General features: G+C 40.0%; 1 protein-coding gene and 1 pseudogene across 3 annotated transcripts in view; both read left to right on the forward strand.

Annotated features, from left to right (window-relative positions):
* The window catches only part of COLGALT2 (collagen beta(1-O)galactosyltransferase 2), a 197,415-nt gene that overhangs the window by 164,995 nt on the left and 5,563 nt on the right, over positions 1-26,857 (forward strand). For all 3 annotated transcript variants that reach the window (XM_087960854.1, XM_026669266.2, XM_087960853.1), the window contains exons 2-10: positions 7,451-7,561; positions 12,624-12,741; positions 13,508-13,642; positions 14,989-15,193; positions 17,466-17,585; positions 19,462-19,538; positions 24,167-24,273; positions 25,397-25,529; positions 26,417-26,544. In XM_087960854.1, coding sequence (XP_087816980.1) covers positions 7,488-7,561; positions 12,624-12,741; positions 13,508-13,642; positions 14,989-15,193; positions 17,466-17,585; positions 19,462-19,538; positions 24,167-24,273; positions 25,397-25,529; positions 26,417-26,544 — 1,097 coding nt within the window. In that variant the 5' untranslated portion in view covers positions 7,451-7,487. The remainder of the gene's footprint in view (positions 1-7,450; positions 7,562-12,623; positions 12,742-13,507; positions 13,643-14,988; positions 15,194-17,465; positions 17,586-19,461; positions 19,539-24,166; positions 24,274-25,396; positions 25,530-26,416; positions 26,545-26,857) is intronic.
* On the forward strand, positions 22,968-23,980 carry LOC148131307 (uncharacterized; annotated as a pseudogene).

Here is a 26,857-nt window from a genome sequence, read left to right on the forward strand (position 1 = left end):
CATTCCCACCTGTAACTCCCTCTCAAATCTCTCCCCTACTACTATCAAAAGCACTATGACATTAGGTAGATAAGCCCATTAGGTACAATGTTTTGTAGTCATAGTATTCTCCACTTCCAATAACATAATATTCAGCTTTTTGCTCCTCTATGTTTTTAGTTAGGGTAGACTCAATTTGTTTCTGCCTTTTTATTCATGAGACAGGCGTACCTTTCAAGAGAAAAAAAATGCAGAGGTATGTTTAGAAATGCAGAGGGCTAAAGAACTAACTATGCCTTGTCTGCTTCTTAAGGTAATTTTCCAAAAAGCTGCACCGCAGGAATATAGCTGACGTCAGAATTAAAACGGACTGATTTTGGCAATGTTTCTCTTGCTGTGCTAACAAATCCCTGGTTCTGATGAGATCACCAGGTCTACTCGCTTGCAGTCTTAGATATATAGACATATTCTATCTCTTGGACCTGTATGCTTATGTAGCTCTAAGCTGCATGAGCTTAATTGTACATGGAATCTTTGCAGATATATTTTATAGCAGAATGTTTACCTTTGTGTAATTTATTGCACTTTTTTGTGATGAGCTATAGTGTTAAGGACACTGAGCAGGGCACTGAGGAGCTGATGGGAGAGGTGATATTTTGGTCTCCACTCTTGGCCTGGGAACTTGAAAGTTCACTAAAAACAGTTGTTAGCAAGCTCTGTCATTTTGTATATATGGTGTGATGTTGCATGCATTATAAGAGGGAGAGAGCTTACAGTGCACTAGGGGTGGTGCTGTTGTCATTGTGAGGAAAGCATCAGTTCCTGTGCATGCCCCTGACTGTAAGTCTGATCTGCCTCAGGAAAACTGCAATATTGATCATGAGTTGGGATGGGAGAAGATGGAGTTAAGCATGGGTGCATATATTAGTTGTAAAGGATTTTATGCTTGTTTATCTTTCCTGGTATCTTTTAAAAAAATATCTGCATAAGATGCTAAAACTTTAATGCAGTGTATCTCAGCCTTTATAATGTCAGCTCCCAGAGTTCCCCCAGCCAGTATGTTGAATTAATGCTCGTAAGTAAATAAATACACATTGTATAGATATCAAATATTAATAATAATATACATATACATGGCCAAACCTTCATGGCGTGTTTTTGCAAAATTTCACTACCTGGCAGGATTTCAAGATTAGTGGGGTTCTTGTAGATGCATTGTGATTGGCATGACAACTACAGGCTCCTCACGGCCAAACTCTTTTTTTTAAAAAAAATAAAATTTAAAAAAACCAACAACAAAAAAAAAAATAACAAAAAAATTTCCCCCCCCCTTCTCACAAAAAAACCCCCCCCCACCACAAACTCTTAAAAAAAAAAAAAAAAAAAAAAAAAAAAAAAAAAAAAAAAAAAAAAAAAAAAAAAAAAAAAAAAAAAAAAAGGCTGGGTTTCTCAAACTTTGGCAGCTTTAAGATGCATGGAATTCAACTCCCACAATTCCCTAGCCAGCATGTTGGTTGGGGAATTCTGGGAGTTGTAGCCCAAACATCTTAAAGCTGTCAAGGTTGAGAAACACTGCTCTAAGGCAAAACTGTTCTAAGGTAAAACACTCCATTCTGTTTAAATTCCCCTTTGAAATTTGTCTGGTGGTACCTGCTCAATTATATAATTTGTGCGTTGTTACATTGATCCAGACGTCTGGCTGGTGTCTTTATTCTGCATTGTTCAATCACTCAGTGTCTATTATTGGTCCATCTGCATGACTGATAAAAAAGGAGTGTGTGCCTTTGTTTTTTGTTTTGTTTTTTTGAAACAAAAAAATTAGATTTTTCCAAAGCCGCAGTGACTAGTATTCATAAAACTATTTATTGATAGTAAATTTACCTGATTACTTCAATTACCTGAAGCCATTCTATCAGACTGGAAAATGCCTGATAAAGAAAATGAAAGAGTAAATATATTTACTCTTAAATATAAAGAATATATTTATTCTTTACATACATCATTTAGGATAGTAAGGCTATATTTGAGACTGCAATTATGAGTTTTTAAAGGATTTTTCTCTGTGTCTGAGAACCACTCTCCTTGTCAGAATACATCTTCAAGAGGAAAGTAAAATTAAGAGCAGAGTGTCTAAAGGAATTTGTCACCTTGAGAACCATGAAATGAAGGGAGACTTGTTTTAAAGAGAGCCAACATTAACATACTGTGAGGTTTGCAAGTAAACTGTTATTTTCCCCTTAGAGAAAAGGAAGTTTTCTCCTATTTAGACTGAAATTAGGCTCATTGACAACCATACTAAAAGGGCCTTGAAAATAAATTAAGTACAACCTGTGCATATCAGATTCAATGCAGGATTTTCTTCCCTGATATCTGCCTTAAGAGTTTCCTAAAATTAGGTAAATTACAGGGAGATGGCATTACCCACAATGCAGGAATGGGTCCTGAAGATGGGTGGAGATGGCCAAATTGGTGTCTTTGATAAGAGAAAAAGACATTCAATAATTCTATGGTTTACTGGAAACCTTTATAAACTTTTTGGATGAAACAGAAAAAGATGAACTTATGACTTATGGTTTTGATAATTTAAAAATAATTATAGAAGTAAAAATTATGATGCAATCATAGAGTAAGAGGTAAATTTATATTACATTGAAAATAATTATAAAGAAAATTGGAAACTGCTTCTTTAGACTTTTTTTCCCCCTTTTGTGCACTTTTGGCTTTGTTTCCTCTTTTTCCCCTCTTCTTTTTTGTTCTATATATTATTTACTGTTTTTATCTTTCTTTATAACAATTTTAATAAAGTTATGCTATTCCTAAAACCAACGGCCAATTTTTACCCTTGGGTTTCTGTAGAAATCTGAAAAAATTAAGTGACCTCTAGAAAATGCTGGTGTAAATAACAGTTCTGAGATGTTATGATTGGAGAAATCAGGGAAAGGGGTAAAAAATAAGTAAATCAAAGAGAAAATAGTGATTTCAATTGTATTGTTGAAATCAGTGGTGGGATTCAAAAAGTTTTACCACCGGTTCGGTGGGCATGGCTTGGTGGGGATGCTTTGCATAGGTGCACACATTTTGCGTGCGCGTGCCAACCATGCACTTTGCGCAGGTGCAGAGGTGTTTCCGCAGGCGCAGTGGTATTCCAACTCACCTCCTGCAAGCCTGCACTCTCCCAGTCGCTTCAGCAGCTGCGGCGCAGCACTCTGCTGTGCCGTGCAAAGCAGCTGTGCTTCAAAAGCAGAGGATAAAGGTGTGTATGGGAACCTGGGCGGGCGGGCCCAACAGCAGAGCGGCAGAGAGACCTGGTTTGGTCTCCGCTGCTTATCGCCGCTACTGGCTCAGCAGAACCGGGCCGAATCTGTAGAATACCGCCACTGGTTGAAAGCCATCCCTTTCTGTGTGTCACAGGTCAGAATTAAAAAGGGTGGGGTTTCAATTGTGTAGTTCCAGTCTGCACACAAAAGGGATGGACTTCAACTATGACCTTGAGGTTTTGTTTTTTCTAAATCATTTCATTGTGGATGCCTTTAATTGTGATACTAAATCTGGAGGGTGTATCTGGACAAGTAAGACCAGCCTTTCACCATGCCACGTGGGAAGATTTGCAGCAATGGTGCAGTGATGAAATCCCTGCCTTCTCTATGTTTCTTTCTGATACTAGATTCACACATCACACAAAGGTATAAGGCAGTTTACTGGCTTTGGCTTGAACAAGCAAAGCAATATCCATAAACTATGATCAAACAAACCTGTAGATATATTGGGACTACAATTATAGAACTTCCAATTATATTATATTGATTGGGAATTCTGGAAGATGTAATTGCAACACATCTGGAAGTTTCCCAGTAGGGAAGACTAGATTGGTGTTTCCTTGGCTGAGTTAGAAGACAAGGCATACAAATTTCTAATTCCAAGGAAGCATTATTTTTCTTTGGTGAAGCAAACTGTTGGCAGTTCTGAGTGAGGATTATGATCCTGTTATTAATCTTTTCTTTATGGCATCTGTAGTCTTACATATTTGTTCATTTAGAAATCTGACTACTGTTGGCCAAATGTGCTTCCAGTCCCTATAAATCTTCTGTTGTGCAACCCCTTGTGTAGTTGCTGGAATCTTACAGTTTGCGTGATCTGGTCAAACAAAAGTTGTATTTCATTGGCAAGCTTTCTATATTTTCCCACTTCAACTATTTCTGCTGCACTGTTCATTTCTCCTTCCATTGCTAAGGAGAATGCAAAATAATTGCTGCATAATATCTTTTGATTGTTAATGCTAAGGTGTTTTTGTTTGTAAGCATCTTTAAAGTGAGGTAAAACATACAGAGCAGAGGTTCCTCTAGTGGAAAACTATAATTTTTTTGACTTTAAAAAAATATCTAACTGAAACTTTTCCTGCTATGAGGAAAAATATGGTATTTTGAAAGTGTAACAAAATGTTGAAAACATACCTTTTGCTCACTCTACAAAAACATCATAGTGATTGCTTTTTCGTATCACTGAAATCTTCAAAATTTTATTTGGTATCGTTATAATGCGCAGGTGTACTAGAATTTAATTTTACTTTTTCTCTGCAATGTTTCTCTGCCCACGATAATTAGTGCAGCACATTTTTTGTGTGTATGCTATATGCTACCCAAACTAATAAGAGTATTGCATTTCATACTATGTTGGGGAAATAGAGGAATAAACATGTTTGTATTAGGGGTGTGTTTTCTCTCCCTGTTCTGCATAAACCACAATGTGGTACTTAATCTTGGAAACCAGGAAGCACAAAATGTTTCTTTTGGTAGAAATTAAGGTAGCTTTCCTACCAGGATTAAAAAAAATAGCAAAATAGGCTGTTCTCTGCTCCCTGACACGAGTCACAAAGCAAATAAGCAGAGGCTCAAAACAGGGATGTACACATAGAAGAAAGATGGAATTTTTTTGTTAATTCTCTGACCGATTTGCTGAATATTATCTAGATGTCATAACACTCTATTTGTTAAATACAAAATTGTTATAGTCAGCCATTTTATTGCCAAATAAAAATGTTCCTGTTTTAGTTATCTTTCAGTAAAATAAATATCTGATTGGATAATCATGCTTTAAGTTGTCAGTCTCAACCTATAAATGACTTGTTCTAAAAACTTTCTTCCTCCCTCCCTCCTCCCCCCAATTTCTTTTCAGAGGGTACTGACTAGGAAACGAGATGATGACTACAAGAATGAGTAGTAAAACTGGATTGTGTGCCATAAAGAAAAAAAAAACAGAGGAATCTGCATCTCTATGTGTATAGATTTGATGTAAAGAGAGTATAAGCATTTGTATATATGATAACATGCTTACTGCTTTTACATAAAAATATTTCACAACAGTTTGGTTTGTAGAAATGTTCTCCATCTGTTCAGGAGTATATTGTCTAACACAAGGGCTAGAGTCATGACTTTTAGAAAAATGACCTCTCAAAAATTTAGGTCTGAAATCCTGTGCCTAATTATTTGCAGCTTTATGAGGCAAATATCCTAAGGCTACCAATGGGCTATTAATCAAATATCCCAAAATATGAAAGAAGTGTGAAGGAGAAATGAAGATGCGATCCTATTTCTTATTCCTTTTTATAAAGAAGATGCAAAATCAAAATCGGCAACACGCAGTCTTTTTTGTATTCTGTTCTAAATTTCATCATGTTTGCAGTGAATGTATTCATCTCCTCTTGGACATGTTATCTATTCTAGCATTTTCATATAACATCACAAATGACCCAGAAACTTTCTGCCACCCCCATGAAGAGAACATGTGTGTAAGCCTTGGGTCTCTTTTATAATCTCCCTCCTCTGCTTGGCAGGTTAAACGGAAGCACAGATGTGCATGTAGGGTTTTTTCTTTTCTTTTTGCTTCAGTAAAAATTTCTATATCCATATCTCCCCATACCAAGAAGCAGAGGAATTATTATTTCAATAAAGCAGAAAAGGTGATATACTGGAATTGGTGTGTTTATATTTCTACATTGAGTTGTTGTTCACTAAATTGCTGTCACCTCCCCAGTTTAAAAGGTTTTAACTTTCCATAAACAGATCTTGTCTTAGATCCACAGAATGCAATTGCAAGATCCTGTTAAATAATAAAGAAGATTAGAGTCATGGACTGTCTTCTGTTGATAGGGAGATATATATTCCTAGCTGTTGCAAGGAATGTTTTCATATATAATCAGAACTAGCACCAGGTGTAACTTTAACCTTCCTTCCTTCCTTCCTTCCTTCCTTCCTTCCTTCCTCCCTCCCTCCCTCCCTCCCTCCCTCCCCCCTCCCTCCCTTTTGAAAAAATTCACAAGTTTTAAAATATTACAAACTACATGTGGATAAGATAGGATAAAACAGGATCAACAAAAGCTGATTAAAATAGCATGAAGTCTAACACCCTGGGCAAAAACTTTTTTCTCAACATTGTAGAGCTATCAGGCTGAGTACCAATGGTTCTTGTGTCTGGGAAGGGTGTTTCAAAATTAGGGTGGGGAGGTAGAAAAACTGAACCAATCATATTCTGGCTCATCACCTGTCACTTTAAAGAGTTTTCCAAATTTAAAAAGATAAAAGGCTGTCCTTAGTTGGTCTAGCCTGATCTTGTAGAACTATGGAGGTAGATGATATGGAATGTTTCCTCAAGCAGAATAGAAAGACAGATGATTTTCTGGACTGGGTGCCTTCATCAAAGTGGATTGGTAAGAAAAGTTGTATCTTTTGTAATTTGAATTGAATAGAAAGATACTATTCATAAGTAATCTCTCTGATCTTCTAAGAGAACGTTATTGCTCCAAAGTAGCTACAGGCCTCGATCTGTGTCAGTCTTATTTGTCAGATACGTAAATCCTGAGCTTGTGAGCAGTCCTTACCAGAGTTTTACTCTTTGCCCTGACTCTCTCTGTTCTGCCTTTGGGTTATTAGTTTAATTCACACAACGTTCACAAGCATAAACAATATATGAATATGAGTATGTGTCTGTTAAAAATGTTAACAGTATTGTGTTCTGACAAAACCTAATTACTTTCTTCCAACTGATAAATTATCCTGACCTTTATTAGTATGCATTTGTTCAAAACTAAAACTTACTCAGTGAACTATGAACAGTTCAACATTGGAACTAATGACCCAGAATGGCTCCCCTTGATTTGGTTATTTTCAGGCAGAAACTAGACAGTCATCTGTCTGGAATGTTTTAATTTGTATTATTGTGTTGAGCAGGGAGCTAGACATAATGGCTTTTTCCAATTCTAGGATTCTCTGATTCTTGTCAATATCCTTTTGAAATGCTGCTGCAGAGGTTAGTGCCCTGGAGAAGATGCTCCAGGGCACTAACCCTGTATATCTTCTTTTTTCAGGAAAGTCTTAATAGTGTAGCTGCTGCCAGCCAGCAGTTGCCTTCTCAAAGAGGTGATAGAAAAGAGGTAAATGCAAGTAATTGTTTTTTTAAGTCTATTCTTTCTCTTTAGGGTGGCCACTGATCATAACATCGACAATACAACTGCCATGCTGAGAGAATGGTTGAAGAACGTACAAAAACTCTACCACTATGTCGAATGGAGGCCAATGGATGACCCTCAGTAAGTATTGCAGCAAATTTCTAAGTTACTTGGTGGAACAAGTGTCAGCACATTAAGCTTGGGGATGCAGGTTGGGATTAAAATTCTTGGCTAACCTTAGATATTTTGAAAATATGGTGGGTTTTCCTCTCCCTAAAATCCTCCTGATGCTTGCTTAATGGGCGGCGAATTGAGAATTGGCTCTCTACGACAGTGATCCCCAACCTTTTTGACGCCGTGGCCCGGTACCAGCATCAGCTGGGCGCCGCCATCTTTTTTTGACGAAAAAGTGCTTCCGGTGACCTCACCGGAAGCACTTTTTCGTCAAAGATGGTGGCGCCAGCGCTCGGTGAGCTTTTTCGGGTAGAAATGGCTTTCTACCGGAAAAGCTCACGAAGCGCTAAGCGCCGCCATCTTTTTGATGAAAAAGTGCTTCGGTGAGCTTTCTACCCGGAAAAGCTCACCGGAAGCACTTTTTTACCAAAAAAAGATGGCGGCACCCAGCAACCAGCAGCCCGGTAAGACTTTTTCCGGTCCGCGGACCGGCGGTTGGGGACCCCTGCTCTACGATACACATACAGAAGTTTTATTGGATTGACAAGTAGGGAAAAATGGGAGATTCCACAATCTTCTCTCAGCCTGCCCTCTTCCCCACTAGCTATTTCATTCAACACGGAGCTGTCTCCAAAAATGGTGTCTGATATCATGCTACCTCCATGAAGTCCAGTCAGATGTGCCAATGGACTTTTCCAAATCTGGCTACAGCCCTGGGGGAGTTCTGGACAATTCCAAGGATAAGTTTGATTGGCTGTTTGGAGGAAAAGATGGCTTTTGGAGCTTTGTTTCAGCTGTAGCTCAACTTTTTCAGCCTGCTGGGACAGGAGGGAGGGAAGAGCAGAATCTACTAAACTATACCTCTCCATTGGCCCTGCTGTTCTAAGGACAGTTGTTCTAATTCAGCACATGACATTGGAGAGTTATTTATATAGGGTAAGGTGTTCCTGGATTGTGGATTCCTGCTACTACATCAATAGCAATAGGAGTAGCACTCTGATTTATATACTGTTCTATAGTGCTTTACAGCACTCTCTGAATGGTTTATAACGTCAGCATATTGTCCCCAATAATCTGGGCCCCCATTTTACCGATATCGGAAGGATGGAAGGGCGAGGCAACCTTGAGGTGGTTAGGATCGAACTCCTGGCTGTGGGCAGAGTTAGCCTGCAATACTGCATTTTAACCACTGCGCCACCACAGCTCCACTGGCATATGTGCTCAGTAGTGTGGTTAGCTTGTTGGTATTAATGGATGTCCTGGTGAAGAAAACACCAGCAAAGCTTGTGTCAGCTGAAAAACATGACACATGACTTTCATCAAAATGACAAAGGCAGGGAGGTAATGATGTATCTCAAGAGCTATCTGTTTGGGGCAAATAGCGTAACATTGCAACAGGTATAGAGAAAGGAATGAGGCTTGCATTGTAAAACTGCAATGCCTCTTGTTCCTCTCTCTGGTCCCCTGTTTACCTCCTATGGATGCTGGTACAGTTAGCAATTAATTCTCTGTTGTGTCATTATTTTCTGAATTTCTACTGAATTTTTGATACAAATCCACACACAGCTATATTCTAATCATTATTTAATTGAAGGATAAAACTATTGCTGTGTACGGTAAGGCTACCAATGGCCATTAATCAACTGATTATATTTTGCCACCAGCATTGGGAGCCACAAATCTTTGCGTCGGAAATTCCAGAAGGCATTCAGGGAACCGAATGTCAATCCAAAAGGCCTCTGCTTTGATCTTGCATGACTCATATTATACCCTTAACCTCTTTCAATCTAGAGTAGAAATTTGCCAGGAAAATTTGCTGTGCCAGGCTTCCGTGCCAAATCTTGGCACTACTACAGAACACATCTCCTGTTCAAAATGCCTAAGCAGGATATTGAAAGTGTGCGTGATTTTGTTTTTGAGGTTTGCACCACACTAAATTTTCTGTCTCTCCAGGAAAGTAGTAGTAAAAAAACAGGACCACCTAGACCAGATAAACTTTAGCTGTGTGTGTAGAATCTGTTTTGTTAACCACTGTTGCAATTTGCAGGTAATGGTGGAATAATATAAGGCCCAACCTTATGGGCACCAGTGACCATCAAGAGAGGTTTTTCCACGGTTTGGAGGGGATGTGGTTGGTATGCTGCCTGCATCCCACAGATGGGGTTTCACTTGTTTGCGCAGCCCAGTGCGAGGCCATGGACTGGGGGTTGGGGACCCCTGATATAAACAGTGTGCACAATTATTAGGCAAGGGAATCTTTTGACCATATCATCATTTTTACATATATCTTCCACTCCAAGCTATGTAAAATTGAATACTTATTGGATATAAGCGTATGAGGTGGTGTAGCCTATAAGGAGATCAACACCCTATATTAAGGTGTGCATAATTATTAGGCAGATTCTTTGCCTCAGGCAAAATGGACCAAAAAGAGATTTAACTGACTCTGAAAAGTCAAAAATTGTTTTTTTAAAAAAATGCATTCAGAGGGTTGTAACATTCTTGAAATTGCTAGGATACTGGGGCATGATCACAAAATCATCAAACGTTTTGTTGCAAATAGTTAACAGGGTTGCAAGAAATGTGTTGAGAAAAAAAAGACACACATTAACTGCCAAAAATTCGAGAAGAATCAAACGTGAAGCGACCAGGAACCCATTATCCTCCAGTGCTGTCATATTCCAGAACTGCAACCTACCTGCAGTGCCCAGAAGTACAAGGTATTAAGTGCTCAGAGATATGGCCAAGGTAAGGAAAGCTCACCACTGAACAAGACACATAAGTTGAAACTGAGCCAAATTATATCTGAAGACAGATTTTTCAAAGGTTTTATGGAGATGAGAGTGATCCTTGACGGACGAGATGGATGGACCCATGGCTGGTTCAGTAATGGGCACAGAGCTCCACTTTGACTCAAATGCCAGCAAAGTGGAGGTGGGATACTATTATGGGCTGGTATAATTGAAGATGAATTAGTTGGACCTTTTTGGGTTGAAGATGGATTCAAAATCAACTCCCAAACCTATTGTCAATTTTTAGAAGACGCTTTCTTCAAGCAGGGTCCTGGAAAAAGTCTGCATCTTTTAAGAAACCATGATTTTTATGTAGGACAATGCTCCATCGCATGGGTTGAAGTACTCCACTGCGTGGCTAGCCAGTAAAGGCCTTAAAGATGAAAGAATAATGCCCCCTTCTTCACCTGACCTAAATCCTATTGAGAACTTGTGGGCCCTTCTCAAATGGGAGATTTACGGTGAAGTAAAACTGTACACCTGTCAGCCTTGGAAGCCATATTTTACTTGGAAGCTTCGAGGCTGCCACATTCAGTGCCTCAGAATTTGGAAGGGGGAATTTCATAGAGATGTGGAAGATTAGACTCAACAACATTCTTTCTTAAGAATGTCAAGGACATGTTACCCTGCACCTGGAGAGGAGTGTCTGGAGGAATGTCTCCAGTTGGGACAACGTTTGCTTGGACCATGTGATGGACTGGTGGATGCAAGGGATGGATCTCTGAATTTCTATTGGGAAGAGAAAACCCGGAACTCTCAGATTTGGGTTTTCCCAGATGTGCCAATATGACAACTCTAATAAAATGGAACTTTGAGAAAATGCTTGTCTCGGAGTTTATTGGGTTGGAGTTTGTTAGTTGGAACGCTGACAACACCTTTCCGAACAGTGTCTGGGAGGCTGTGGTTGCTGCTGCACAAAAAGTTGATCGTCAACAGATCAAGAAACTGACAGAGTCCATGAATGGAAGGCTTATGACTCTCATTGAAAGAAGGGTGCTATATTGGTCACTGATTATTTTTTTTTGAAATGTCAGAAATGTTTATTTGTACATTTTGAGTTGTTTGTTTATTATTCTCACTTTAACAGATGGAAATAAACGAGTGAGATGGGCAGATTTTCATTTCTCCATTTAGTTGCATAATAATTCTGCACACTAATAGTTGCCCAATAATTGTATACACACATAGATATTCTCCTAAGAAAGCCAAAACCTCACTTTTACTTTCATATTACTTTCATAAATATTCAGGTTTGAGATTTATTAGCATTTTGGATTGACAGAGACTTCTGTAGTTGTTCAATAATAAAATTAACCCTCCAAAATACAACTTGCCTAATAATTGTGCACACTGTGTAAAACAACTATCTGTACCATGTCTATTCATAAGCAAGCTAATTGCATTCAGTGCTACAAACTCCTAGATAAATGCAGAGAGAATTGCAGCTTAAGAATATCTTTTTAAAAAGTTCTCCTGCTTTATTATTGCTGATAGCAAAGAAGGAGCCTGAAAGGTTAAAAACAAAAAACAAAACCTGTGTTGCACAGGCCTCTTTCACAGGCAGCAAGTAGAATTATTTTCAGACATAGAGGTTGCAGATCAAAGCTGTTGAGAGATCTAAAAATGCTGCTTTTACCCTGCTGGATCCGACTAGAAAAGAAGTAGCCCACATTCTGCTTCTTGGTCAGCCAGTGATTTCTGGGAATGTACAATGTGGGCTGTTGCAAATGATGGTTATCCCATCATTTATTGTGCACCTGGTGGTATTTCTATATGGAGCTTTCTCTCTTCATAAGCAGTTTGATAACTATCTTTTGCCTGTGACTTTTCATATTCTTTTATCAAGCTGTTTATTCTGTAAAAGTCCACCCCTGGATGAAATTCTGCATGCAAACTTATGTATGATGTACCAACCTAGAGTGCCAGGTCTATGGAATTAAAAAAAAACATATTTATGTACAGTTCTCCGTCATTCACAAGCACTCATATAGGACAAGCAGTGCAGTGAAGCTGTATGTTCCAGTAAGTCCTTGGTACACACTCCAGGAATAAATTTGGAAGTGTTTGTTCAGAAGCATCATTCACATTTGCTGCTCTAACCTTTTGGGAGCATTTGAGGTGACTGACTATATTTGTTCCACCTGATTTTTTAAAAATCAAAATACTGAACTAAGAAAAAAAAACCAAACCAAGCCTGGCAAAAAACACAGGTTTCTTTTACTTTCTTCATTTGTTAGGTTTTACCCCGAGGAAATTGGACCAAAGCACTGGCCAAATTCTAGATTCACTCATGTGATGAAACTGAGACAGGCTGCTCTGAGGACTGCAAGGGAAAAGTGGTCTGACTACATCATGGTAAGATTAAAAACTTTCCTTCCTTCCTTCCTTCCTTCCTTCCTTCCTTCCTTCCTTCCTTCCTTCCTTCCTTCCTTCCTTCCTTCCTTCCTTCCTTCCTTCCTTCCTTCCTTCTTTCCTCCTCTCCTCCTTTCCTTCCCTTCCCTTTTCCTCCCTCCCTCCCTCCATTCCTTCCCCACAATTCTCAGTAGACTCAGGAAGGCCGGGATTGCAATCACTACATGATGCAGAAACCCGGTATTATATGATCTCTTTGCTTAGTGATAGAAATTCCAGTTTAATTGATGTTGTACGGAATACTTCTATTTCTTCCAGAGTATGTTCCAAGATTATCACTAGGTCACCAATACATGCCTGTTATTTATAAGTTTCTCTTTTAATCCTCACTCCAACAATTCTTCCATCTCCTTATATCTCTATTCAATATTTCCAAAGCTAATGTAAATAACAATGACGACACGGAACATTTTTTACTAATCCCTTCCTGTATCTCACAAGTATTCTTCATTTCCCATTCCCCATTATGTGTGCCTTTTGTGAAATGTACATTGATTTTGCCCGTTTTGTAAAAATCTCACCAAAGTCCTGCGATGATAGGTCTCTGATGGACATGTCTTCATTATGTTCTTTTTGCTGATTCGCAAGAATTCCAGGAGTTGTAGCTGTTAAAATCCAGTTTGGGATTAAAAGAACATCAAAACTGCTTTACTTTCAGTTGGATTTAGGTGGATAAACTTTAATGTTTTTTTTCTTTCCATTCTTCTAGTTCATCGATACTGACAATTTTCTGACAAACCCAGAAGTATTGAATCTAATGATAGCAGAGAATAAAACTCTTGTGGCTCCAATGCTTGAATCTCGAGCTCTCTACTCTAACTTCTGGTGTGGAATGACACCTCAGGCACGTATTGTTACTGTTTTATTTATTTAAACAAGATATATGAGCAAGGGAAAATAGATCGAATCCAAGAGAATTTGAATTTCTTTTTCAACTCTCAAGGGGAAAAACAAGAATGTGATTAGCATATGAATAAGATACAAATCATATGAATGAAAGATAACCCTGGTCTATCAGACTGAAGGCCCATATACTTGGGTCCCCTCAGCCTGGAAAGTCTCATCTACAAATTTATGTTATCATTCTTTCAAAGCTGTTTAGCTGCATCTTATGCAAATGGTGTTGTGGCATAGTAAAATTAAGCCATTAAGGGAAGAGTCTTAAAATATAGTAGCAACTTAGGGACCATTTTTTTCTCCTTCTCCTTCTCTAGTTTTTATATTGTACTTTCAGTCCAGTGACTTCATTCTTATTTTATGACTTTCCCTTCTGGGGATTAACTGCTGATTTACATATGAAGTTCAGATGTGCAGTTGGAATAGGATGTATCAACTGTTTTATGGGACAGGAAGCCAAACCTTCTTATGTTTGGCATGATGTTGGCTAGTTAACTTGGTTTGCATACATTTCTGGATTTATATTCCTATGAACTAGGAACCAGCCCCATTAAATCCCAGTACATTGTTGAGAGATAGCTAAAGACAGGTCAATAAAGAGAAAAAAACAGCTTGATTCTTCACCAGAATTATGTTTCAGCTCGGCTCGACTATTTTTGTGAGTCATATTTTGGAATAGTCTTCAGATCTCCCTGTTTTTTGTATGATACCTTTGCCTCTTAGAACAATGTTGAAAAGTTGTATTTCTAGAATGTTTTGTTAGACATCTGTTTATATAACTAAAAGAACTAGTCACAAAACTTGCACAAAAGAATTGCCAGTTCATGTCAAGTACAGCTACCTAGAGTGAGATTACATTTACTGGGTTATAAATCTTCCCCTTAACCAAAGGAGAATCCCATCATTAATGATGTGATGGAATGTAATTCGGATTTCCAGGAAGGAAAAAGTGCATTCCAGAGGAGGAAGGGACATATCAGTTCAGATATTTTGTATGAGAGAAAGAGAGTGAAGACACTCCTGCCTAATAGTTCCCAGAGTGCATGCTTTATGGGAATGGCAGCATGCTTTACTTTGATAAGATTCTATCTATAGATGAGAAACAATAAAGAACCACAATATGTTTTTCTTGGTTTTGGGGAGCCTGACATAATATTCTGCATTGAATGTAACAATAGTTTAGATAGCTTTCAGCTTTTTGAATAAATATATTGGCAAGCAGGATCACGGTCATTTATTATAGGCAAGAAATTTAAAAGAAGAGTTTAATACTATATATTCTTTTTTTTTTAGGGCTATTACAAGAGGACACCAGATTATCCTCTGATCAGGGAATGGAAGAGAACTGGTTGCTTTGCAGTCCCAATGTTACATTCCACATTTTTGATTGATCTGAGAAAAGAGGCATCAGATAAGCTGGCATTTTATCCTCCACACCAAGACTATACCTGGACCTTTGATGATATCATTGTTTTTGCCTTCTCAAGTCGCCAAGCTGGTAAGGAGCCATTTAAAAATTGTGAGTTCAGGAGCGTTTGGATATCCTGTAACATTATCATACGTAAAGAGAGCTTCAAAAATTTAAAAAAAAAATCATAAATAAATTTCAGCACTGTTTGAATGGTAATAGAATACTTATTGTTCCTCACATATAGACGGAATCTTGGCAACCTAAAACATACTATCATGATTGATAGTATGATGATGATTTTACAAGAGAAAGTAGATATGAAGCTGGAAATGAGGACGCCAGATACCTGAAAAATATTTTCACCTCTTCTCAATTATGGCATTTAACAGATGAACTGAGAACTGACAGGAATAGTAGTCAGCTGCTTGGCTTAGAATATGAAGATTATAAAGGAGCAGACACACACAATAATTCTCTCCACAAACAACCCTGTGGTATTAAAATGTCAGAAAATATTTCTGTTATTAATAAACTGGGCCACAACTAGACCAGATGACCAAGCTTGGATTCCTCTCTCTTTTCCCTGCTGGTTAAAAAAAGACAGATTTCTTTTTTTAAAAAGTTACAATTTATTTTCAGCTTCATACAGGGAATGCACTTCGTTTTGTCTGCAGCTTCTTAAACTGCGTCTTCTGGAAATTTTAACTGCTGCTTTCATTTTTCAGCCCACTGCAGTAACTGGGACATGTTTTATTTTTTCCCTTGTTGGTTTCAGTGGTTTCTAGTTCCCCTGCCAAGTCTCAAGAACCAAAGAAAGGACAGGTGTGTATTGGAGCACATCTTGCCTACCCATGGGACAAAAATAGCATGTCAAGCTGCAGCCGGTTCTTTGGCCCAGCCTTCTCCATCAAGGGCCCAGTGTTTCTAAAGGCTCTTGCATTCTGAGTTGGAGATGATGGTGCTGTGATGAGTCCTGTGCCCAATGTTTTGGTAGTTCGGGAGCTTCACAAGGGGTTATATTTTAGCAAAGCCAGTTGAAAATGCATAGGCTGAACAAGCCAAGAACAACTTCATTGTACAAAAACGGGCAATGCATTCACGTTCATTAGGAAGTGAGGATAGACAAATTACTCCTCACAGAGGGTAGTCTAGTTGTAATTCTTGGTTTGGCATTAGAAGCAAGCTGTTAATCTGACATGTGGAAAGCCAACTGGATTGTTTGTCCATGTAGATCAATATGCCTGCTCACCTGGAAGCTCATCTTTCAAATTAAAAGTTCTGAACTTTTCCACCCAAGGCCTTAAGACATCATTTGTTAAAATGAAGTCATTGGCTGGGGGAATCTAAAACCACTTTCCCCCAACCGTAGTGTGGCTGCATCAGTGACTGTGGCAGTCATGCTGTGTAAAAGAAATGGGGTAAAATAAGAGAATAATAGAGTAGGAAGGGATTTTGGAGGCCTTCTAGTCTAACCCTCTGCTGAAGCAGAAATCCTGTATCATTTCAGACAAATGATTGTCCAGTCTCTTCTGAAAAACCTCCATTGTTTCAAGATTCTTGGGTAGATTCTATTTTAATTTTTGAGCAAGCCTCCTAAAATACAAAGGACCATTTTCAGGCATGTTCTTTTGGCAGCTCCGTTGCTTGTTCTCTTCTTAATTTGTGTTCATTCAGAGTTAAAGCCATTGTGGTTGTCCTTGCCCTCTTTCCAAGAGATTATCAAAAACTTAAGCATCTTTATGTTTATCCCTTCCATTTTCTTTTACTGCTCTGTTGGGGACACTCTTCTTTTAATTAATTTTGTGCTGCTCGAGTCTGATTGACCCTGAGCTGCTTACAAAAGTTGAAATACAGAATAAAAACCACAACACATCTAACAATAGAGTAATTGCTCATAGGCTTGCTGTACTGTAACTCCTTTCCTCCTGCTGCCTTTTTCTTTTGTCTGCATCATTGAGACAGAGGGCAGAGATCTGTTTATTGTGTTCAGTGTCATGTTTAATGTGTATGAATAACAGAGGGGACAGCTTGGCTATGTGGTAGAGGCTCTGCAGCCTTTGATCCTTTAGAACAGTGGTTCTCAACCTGTGGGTCACGACCCTTTGTGGGTCGAACGATCCTTTCACAGGGGGTATTTTCGATGGTCTTAGAAATTAAGCCGTTGCGGGTCACCACAACGTGAGGAATTGTATTAAAGGGTTGCGGCATTAGGAAAGTTGAGAACCACTGCTTTAGAAGAATCTTGAGGAAGGTGGAGTTCAGGACTCGTCCTTAAAGAGAGGGAGGAGCCCTATGGAAACATCCTTTCTTTATGAGCACAGTTTTTCTCCTACATCTCCAGTGTTCCTTCTCATTCCAGACATTCAGATGTACATTTGCAACAGAGAACATTATGGTTACCTTCCTGTGCCGCTGAAGCCACACCAGATGCTAGAAGATGAAGCGGACAATATTGTTCACATGCTAAGTGAAGCGATGAGTAAGTTCCATGTTTGGCTGACATCCCTACTATTTTGGTTTCCAATGATACAAATCTTGTGTTTTTATTGTGTTCTAATTAACTATTCGGCAGCGAATACATTTTGGAAACAAACATTCCCACCCCTCTGTCCCATTATATCAATTCCTTAGATAATAGGTTAAAACTTCATGGGTCCAAAGGATGGAAAATAATGCATGTTGATTATCTGAAGAACTTTTTTAATATATATTTCTGTGTAAACTGCTAATTCGTTTTTAGATAGATTTTAAAAATAGCTATTACAAGTGGCCAGCCATTAGATGGCAGCAAACTGTAAGCTCTGGAGTTTTGCCACCTAGATATAGTAGCCCTACTATTTGTTTGCCACATTGATTTTGATCATGACAGACAGAAACATTTCAATATTGCATCATCTATTATTGGGCCAGAAACATGCAAAGCATGGAATAATGAATCTAGTGCCATTAGCTGTCAAGGTCCTCTTGTCTGGCTTAAAGCACTTTTGTCAGGGTGGCAAATCAGAAGCTAAGTAGACCCATGTTAAACCACACTATAGTTTGATATTGACTTAGTATGCTGAGTCAATGTTTTGAAACAACCATGGCTTGGCCCAAAATACTTATCAGTATCCATCACTGCGAACCATAGAGGGGCTATGTAGCTCTTCAGATTTAAAGAGGAAAAGGCAGTCTGGGGTATACAAGAATCCATGAAGCACATATTGGCAACTCCTTAAGCAGCTGTGTCTTTTTGTGGAATTGCACAGCTGCCTTGCAATCTTTGAAAAAGATGCATTTGGTTAAAGGCATTGACAGATGTTACACAGATACAGACACATACACCAAATCGTATAGACCCCTAAACTAGGATTAACCCTAATGGGAGCTGATGCTGTAATTTGAATTGGGGACCACAGTTTTGATGGCTGAGTCTTGGATATTATTTACACAGCTGTCTCACTTGTTTTAACAAATCACAGTGCCAAATTCCTGGTGGCAGGTTAAATTGTAAGCTCCTGAAATCTTTCCTCAAATGCAACCACTTGTGAACCTGCCCACTGTTGTAAATTAAGTTTAATAAGACTACATTTATTGTAAGGAAGGAAGTGTACTCATAGTAATATAGACCCCAGAAAGTTGTTAATCTATCAACCAGCCCCAATGTGAAACCCCGCCATTGGAGCCCCAAGCCAACTGTGAGAGCCAGGTTTTTAAGCTCTTGTGGAAGATCAGGAGGGTTGGTGCGGACCTTGCTCTGGGGGACAAAGGCAGGTGCAAGGGCAGAGAAGTCTTTTTACCTGGACTCCACCTGCCAGAATACTTGGCCGATGGGGCCCTCAGCATGCCTCCTCTGCCACCAATGGTGGGGTGGGTCAATCCCAGTGGGATGAGACAGTCCTTCAAGTAGCCTGGACCCATGTTATGAACAGCTTTAAATATTACCAACACCTTGAATTGCACCTGTAAACCGGCATCCAGTGCAATTAGCAAAGTAGGGGTGTTACATGGACCATTTTTGGCACCCCAAAAACTGCACTGATGGAGGCTACACCAGCTCTGGCTTCAGAAAGCTGCATATTTGGAAGTGCAGCCTTTCAAAAATCAATAATAGTCCATTGTTTGAAAAAGAGTTGCATGGTCTGCTTTATTCATAAGCCTTTATTCCTTTGCTGTAGCAATACCCTAACTACACTTACAAAGGACTATGTTTCAAACTAAGGAAGAATTGCTCTTGCTATATGTTACTGACTAGTGCCTCACAGCTATGTTGCTCAGCAATACACAGAGCTCAAGTCTCTTTTACTCAAAGCATGAATACATTTGAAAACTATCAGCCTCAGTGTAATAGGTTTAATGTTCTTAATCTCTTCCAGTTGACCATCCTCCAATTGAACCCTCCAAGTTTGTCACAGTTCCTCCAAAACACCCTGAGAAGATGGGATTTGATGAGGTAATGCAAGAAAGGAGGCCGTCTCACTCAGCCTGCCAAGTTTTACAAGAGTGAAAAAGTCTGAGGCAACATTCAGTTGGAGTTTAACACAGAGCTCAATAACTTCCAATACTGAATGGCTCACCCAGCCTTCCCTAAACTAAGGGTCTCCTGATGGTTGAGCTTCAGCTATCATCATTCCTAGAAAATGTGGCCAAATATGTTGGTTGGGGATGATGGGAACCAAAGCATCCCATGAATATAATATGACTCAGCCTTTCATTCTTCCCAGGTTGGTAAAATGAGGACCCAGATTGTTGGGGGCAATAGGCTGAATCTGTAAAGCACTATGAAGCAGTATTAGAAGCCTAAATACTATGGCTATACAAAAGCTAGTTTCTTTTCCTCAGTAGGGGTGTCAAACTGCTGGCCCGCAGGCCAGATGCATCATGCACAGGTCACGCCCACCCCAGCTCCACGAAGGGAAAAAAAACATCGCAATATGTCACGTGATGGGGCGAGTTTGACACCTGTGTTCTAGAGCAAGCAGGGATTTAGTATCTACTGTAGAGCAGCATTACATGCCACAAAAATCAATTTTCTAAATTTGTTTTTCTCTTAAATGTGCTATGGAAAAGATCTTAGGAGAAAATTGATTGTATGGTGATACTTAATCTACATCTTTCTGACAATTCCTCATGGCAAATATTGCATCATTGGTTTTGAATTACATTTCCTGGAGCCCACGAGTATTCTAGTCTGAGGATTACCATTAATTTGAAAACTATTGATTCAAGGACTCACCGCATAATTAGATGAAGAAATAGAAGTAGTCCTGTAGATTTACAATTAATTATAACTGAGCCAAAAATTTCAATTGCTAAGCAAGACAATTTGCCTTTAACCTGAAGCATCTGGATTTCTGAGAGTTCTCCATGTATGGTTAAAATATAGAGGTGCTGTTTGGTTGTGGGATAGCTGTACCATATATGGAACCTGGTCAGTCTGTATTACTTTTTTATTTTAATCTTATTTTTTATTTTATCTTATTTGTGATCACACTTTATTTCCCAGCCTTGTTTGAAGGAAGTTACTAGAGCATGTTCTGCCTAATTGAGCTTGAGTTGCATCTTCATACTTATTTTCTTTCGCACACTCACAACATAATTCTGTTGGTTGATTTAATTCTCCTGGAATCCCTTCTCTGATATCCATCATTTATGTGGGTTTGTCAGTCAGCCCTGACTCTTAGTTCTTAAAGCCTCCACATTTAGCAACAAGGGTCTGCTGTTCAACCACACATTTTGGGTACAATTTTACTGAGAATGCATTATTATAGGCTACTCTGAACTAGCCATGTTGTGGTGTGGAATTCTTCAGTCCACCCTGATCCACCAGTACTATCTTTGCTGAGATAGTCTGCATTTATTTTATTTCCCACACAATCACAGTTCATTCGATTAGAAGGGAGCAGGGGCTGATATTCACTCACTTTCACTCCTTCTATGTCAAGGTTGCTCTTTTTTGCTTGCCTGTCTGCACACGCACAAATAATACCCTTGCCTCAGCAGACTATATTTGTGAGGGAGCAGCTCAGACCTTACTACCTTCTGCCCATACACTCTTCTCTTTTTCTTTTCATCACAGAATGAACTCAGAGTTAAGAGAGGATAGTTCTTAATAAGTCTGGCAGAATAATTAAAAAGGCACACACTTTCCTTTTTCTTTTTTTTTTCTTTTTTAAGATGGCGGCTGCGGCTGCACGTGTTTGTAGATGGTGCTCTGAAGTGTTGTGCAGAGAGGGTTTTGGAAAGTTTGGAATGTAGAGTTTGGCGTGTGGAAGTGGAGGAGTGTTTATAGAAAGGCAAGAGGGAGACAAGCATAATAAGCTTACTGGGAGGCTGAAGATTTGTTGGGAAAAAAAACGGAGAGGTGAAAAAACAGAACGGCCGAGAGGTTGAAGAATGAAGAGGTAGGAAAAGGGCAGCTGGAAGGAGAGATGGAGCAGAGGAGGTGGATGATTTATGATTGTGTGGCTTCCTTGGACTCCCCTTGGATCTCTTTGAACTGTCTTAATGTGCAGTAATCAGCTGAAGCTAAATCCTGGTCTGAGAACCCAAGAGCCAACATCTGCAGTTCTGAATGATGGCGTAGATCTTCTGTTGGAGGCAGAGCTGACAGAAGAAACAAGCTTCACTAGCCTTCGTAGGCAGCTGGGCCTATTCATGTGGTTAATAACACTGTGGAGAGTGGCAGGTGCCATTGGGATTTTTTTTGCGGCAAGTGGGAGCCTGGAACTCTATGAATTTCAGGAGACATCGTAGGACTACATAGCTGCTACAATTTCTAGTGCAGCATAACAGGCCTTTTGGCTACTTTTCCGACTACTTTCTAGAATCTTCTGAATGTTCTATAATCAGGCCTGGGAAGGCTGCTTGGGGAATCCAGGGGCTGGAAGGGAAAGTTGGGTGAGAGGTGAATGTGTTGGTTCCTCTCCCCGGGTGAGAGCTGGTGGGGGAGGAGTGGCTTCCTGCTTGGTGGGTAAGAGCGACTGGGCAGGGTGCCATTTGTGCATTGAGTAAATGTATTATAAGTGTGTTGGGAGATAAGGGGGTGCTGGACGTGACCCCTCTGCGGCAATGAGGAAGGGATGGTGTGAGTTTGAGGGCTCCAAGACCAAGCGCCTTGTAAGGCTCACCTTGCCCATGACAGTTTGTCAGTTGTAGGAGGTTTTTCCCTTTTTAAGGAAGAGTGTTGAGGATGGGGGATGGAATGGTTCTCAGGAAAGGCACAGGAGGGTGACCTATTTTAGTGGTGTTGGGTAACGGGAGATATGGGTGGCAAGCGGGGGGACAGGCACAGGCAGGCACCTTGGTGTTTAGTACCGGTCTTGTGTTCTGCTCCCTTGCACTCACCTCATTTACCTGGTCATTTACCTGGTTGGAAGGTTGTTGATGAAACAGATTATTTAGACCCCCACCAGTCAGGATTCAGGCCTGGATTTGGGACAGAAATGGCATTGGTTGCACTTTTGGATGATCTCTGGTGGGCCCAGGATGGGGGTAGTGCATGCATCCTTGCTCTATTTGACCTCTCATGGCTTTCGATACCATCGACCATGGTATTCTCCTGGAGCGGCTTCGGGGGATGAGAGTGGGAGGCCTTGTGCTATCCTGGTTCACTTCCTTCCTCTGTGGCTGCTCTCAGTCAGTGTTGATAGGAGGGGAGAGATCCAGCCCTTGTCCACTGCTTTGCGGTGTTTCGCAGGGCTCGGTACTCTCTCTGCTCCTGTTCATCATTTATATGAAGCTGCTGGGTGAGATCATCCGTCACCATGGACTGAGGTATCACCACTATGCCGATGATACTCAGCTGTATGCCTCGGCCCATGGTGAGTTAAGCAATGCCGTGTCCTCCCATTCGCAGTACCTGGAGGCCGTTAGGGGCTGGATGGGAAGCAATGGATTGAAACTAAACCCTGGCAAGACCGAATGGCTCTGGGTTTGAGGTTCATTGGCTATGGGAGAATTACCACCTTTGGTCTTGGGTGGGGTGGCACTACCCCAAACAGACCCTGTGCATAACCTGGGGGTTCTCCTGGACTCACGACTCCTGCTCAAAGAGCAGGTGGCGGTCGTGGCCAGGACAGCCTTTGCGCAACTATGGGTTGTGAGCCAGTTATGTCCTTTCCAGGACCAACAATCCCTATTCACAGTCACTCATGCCCTAGTCACTTCCCAACTTGACTATTGCAACATGCTCTACATGGGGCTGCCTTTGAAGAGCATTTGAAAACTCCAGTTGGTGGAAAAATGCTGTGGCCCACATGGTTTTGTACAGGCCCCAGTGTGCACATGTATCACCTACTGATTTGCTTCTGGGTGCAATTCAAGGTGGTGGTTGTCACCTTTAAAGCCCTTCATGGCTTGGGATCAGGTTATCTGAGGGACTGTCTCTTGCCGGTCACATCTACCCGACCCATCAGAGTGGGGAGGCAGGGAATGGTGCGGTTTCCATCCCTTAGGATACACCTGATGGGACTCAGAAGAAGGGCCTTCTCTGTGTGGCCCCCTCTCTCTGGAACAACATTCCCCCCAGAGATTAGATTGGCCCCCACTCTAGCACTCTTCCAGAAGGCGTTGAAGACCTGGTAGTGGGCCTGGGGAACCCAGAGTGGGATGGAGCCCATTAAATGGCTCGTGTGAGGTGCTGTCGTGGGGTGGAGCTGATTTTATTATATTAATTTATTATATGCCTCTTATTAGTTTTATTGTTTTTATATGAGATTTTATATTCTGTAAGCCACCTTGAGTTGCTATGTGCGAATAGGTGGCAATATAAATTCCATAAATAAATAAATAAACAAACAAACAAACAAATAAAATACACAAAGAATTCAAGGCAGAGAATGTGATCCTCATATAGGCAATCTCAGATTTAGTTATCAAAGTCACCAAATCTGGCCACAGACCTCCATCCCCATATAGGGGGGATGCCCTTTTCCTTGAAATTGAATTAATAATTCTCCCCTCCTCTAAGATGGCCATTCTCTATTTTAGCATTGGCTGTCAATAAAACTTGGGGGGGGGGGGGACAGCACATGCTATTCTTACGGTATTCATCCATGCTTCTGGTCTCTTCCTTTCTAGATTTTTATGATCAATCTGAAGCGTCGGAAAGACAGACGGGATCGAATGTTGTGGACTTTATATGAACAGGAAATTGAAGTCAAGCTAGTGGAAGCTGTGGATGGGAAGTGAGTTGACTTGGTAAACATTGCCAGACACGGAGTTGTAAAATTGGGGGGGGGGAGGAGTGTTTGGGCCACCTAGTTTAAGGACTGCAAGAAATAAAGTACTGTATGTGATTAGGGATACATTTATCAACTATTTCTCAATTATTCCCCTCAGTCAGTACATCAGTACGTGTGAGATGCGCCCATTGATAAAGGCAACTCCTAGTATCTCTGTCACATTGTTTCTGCTCCAGCCTTGCTACTGACTTGCTTTGCCAAATGTGAGCCATGCTGTGTATCTCTGTGCTTGGGAAGACTAGAGCATTAAATCAAGCTTGATTCAACAACATTCTTGCTCTGAAAAATAATTGCCTGCTATCTCTCTCCCCGAGACACTGTTCAGAAGCTTACTGTCTCCTTAATAAGTTTTTGTGTGTGCAGATATATGGTGTATATAGTTGTCAGGGGATAGATAATTCTCAATTGAGCATCTTCTTTAATCTCTTTAAAGAGCAAAAATATTTGTCTCCCACCACCAGCTATTAAAAATAGTATTTTGTACACAACAGAGTCTCACATTATCTTTAACTAATCAACACTTTCCTCCTCATTTGTAAAACTGGGGAATTTTTAGTATCTTGGAATCAAATTTAACCATGTTTTCTTGTTCATTTCACTGGTGCTTGTCTAGGAATCATTTTCTCTGCTGAATTCCCTATAAGAATTCTACAAATCCAGCTGAATTCTCCTTCAGTGGTCAAATTCTGTGCATTTCATATTAGGCACAATTGTGCAAGGCAGAATCCACATTTTTATTGAGTGCTCAAAGTGTTACAAATGAGATCTTGTAAAATATGTAGTGAGAATTGGCAGTACCACTTTTGACTGCAAGTAGAAATAATTATTTTAAAACGCTGGTTTATGAAAACAATGCTTTGAAAGCTGAAAGCTAGAATGTTAGAAAAAAAAGAGTAATAATTCCTATTTTACCACACTGCATTGATTTCTATCTGTAGGGAGGGGTGGTTTTTTTTGCTACACATTGTACAGATACATCACCTTATGGGTTTTTCTTAATAGGTTGTAGTTTTCCTTTCCATCTTGAAAATATGTGGCTAAGGAATTTAATCATTGTCTCTTGCAGGATGCTGAATACAAGCCAGCTGAAAGCTCTAAAAATAGATATGCTTCCTGGTTACCAGGATCCATACTCTTCTAGAGTTCTGACCAGAGGAGAGATTGGCTGTTTCCTTAGCCACTATTATATATGGAAAGAGGTAACCAAAATTTGCATATCTTCATTGTAATTGGCGAAAATGCTTCCTGTCCTTTCCCCTCTCGTCACCTCCTTTTTGCAAATCTTGAAGAAAGACTCATGATGATGGATCGCTTGGAAGACAGGCATTTCCACTGGTTTACTTGCATTCTTCCAGAGAAGGCATTCTTCCACAGATAAACAACTCATGGGACAATTTTATTACAGCTTTTTCTAATATGGTGGTTAATAAATATAAATGTTTAGACACTGCCCAACCCAACTCTAGAAAGTATACAACAAAACCAAACTGAATGAAAATATAGTGCAATAATTATGAAATATATTAAATGGGTACAGAAAAACAAGAACTGAAGGGGAATATGGCTAACCATATCCACACCGAATCCAGCAGGAACCCCAAGCACCCTAATCCAAGGCCCAGCAGAATCTTTTACTCTTTCTGACTCACATGGATTTTGGAGGGAGGACCCTTATTCCAGAAGACATGCTTCCTGGATCCTGACAGATGAGATTGATTAATTAATTGAAGGGACCCTGAGCATGTCAACTCATGTCAGATCAAACTGGCAAGGCTGCTAGACACATAATAAACAATCCCTCAAGTTACCAGGCCCTATGCAATATAGAGAACTGCGGTAATAGGACATAACTTGAAATGCACTTGGAAAAATACTGGCAACCAATGCAGCTCTACAAAGCAAAGTTGTCACTTGGGACTATGGCCATCATTGCGTGTGCCGCTGCAATCTGGACCAACTGAAGCTTCTGAGTGCACTTCAAGGGCAGCCCCACGTGTAGCATATTCCAGCAGTCCACCCATGAGGGGATTAGGGCATGAGCGATTGTCTTAATTTAATTTGAATTATTTCAAATTCTTACTTTAAGATAGTAAGCAGGGAGATGGAGAAGTGCCTAGTCATCGAAGATGATGTACGCTTTGAGCATCAGTTCAAAAAGAAGCTCACAAAGCTAATGGATGACATTGAGAGAGCACAGCTTGACTGGGATCTCATGTAAGTAATAATCCACTAATCTTGCTTCCGAGTGTCTTCCCTTCCGTGGAATTGAATGCTCCCTATTAAGGAAAGAGCACCCATTTGGAGGCGTTTGAGCTTCAAAATAACAGCGAATAAGGAGAAATAGGGAAGTGGATTCTAAAAGTTGCAGAGTGAGAAAAATCAGATAGGGAGACATTTTTGTCTCATAATGCAGGTAGTCCTCGATTTATATCGGTTTGTTTAGTGAACAAGTTAAAATGGTACTAAAAAAAGTGACTTAGGACCATTTTTCACATCGCCATTGCAACATTCCCACGGTCATGTGACC

The sequence above is a fragment of the Notechis scutatus genome, chromosome 3, assembly GCF_049901735.1.
Source record: "Notechis scutatus isolate UNSWTSFEM ecotype Mainland chromosome 3, rNotScu1.2, whole genome shotgun sequence".
Lineage (NCBI taxonomy): Eukaryota > Metazoa > Chordata > Lepidosauria > Squamata > Elapidae > Notechis > Notechis scutatus.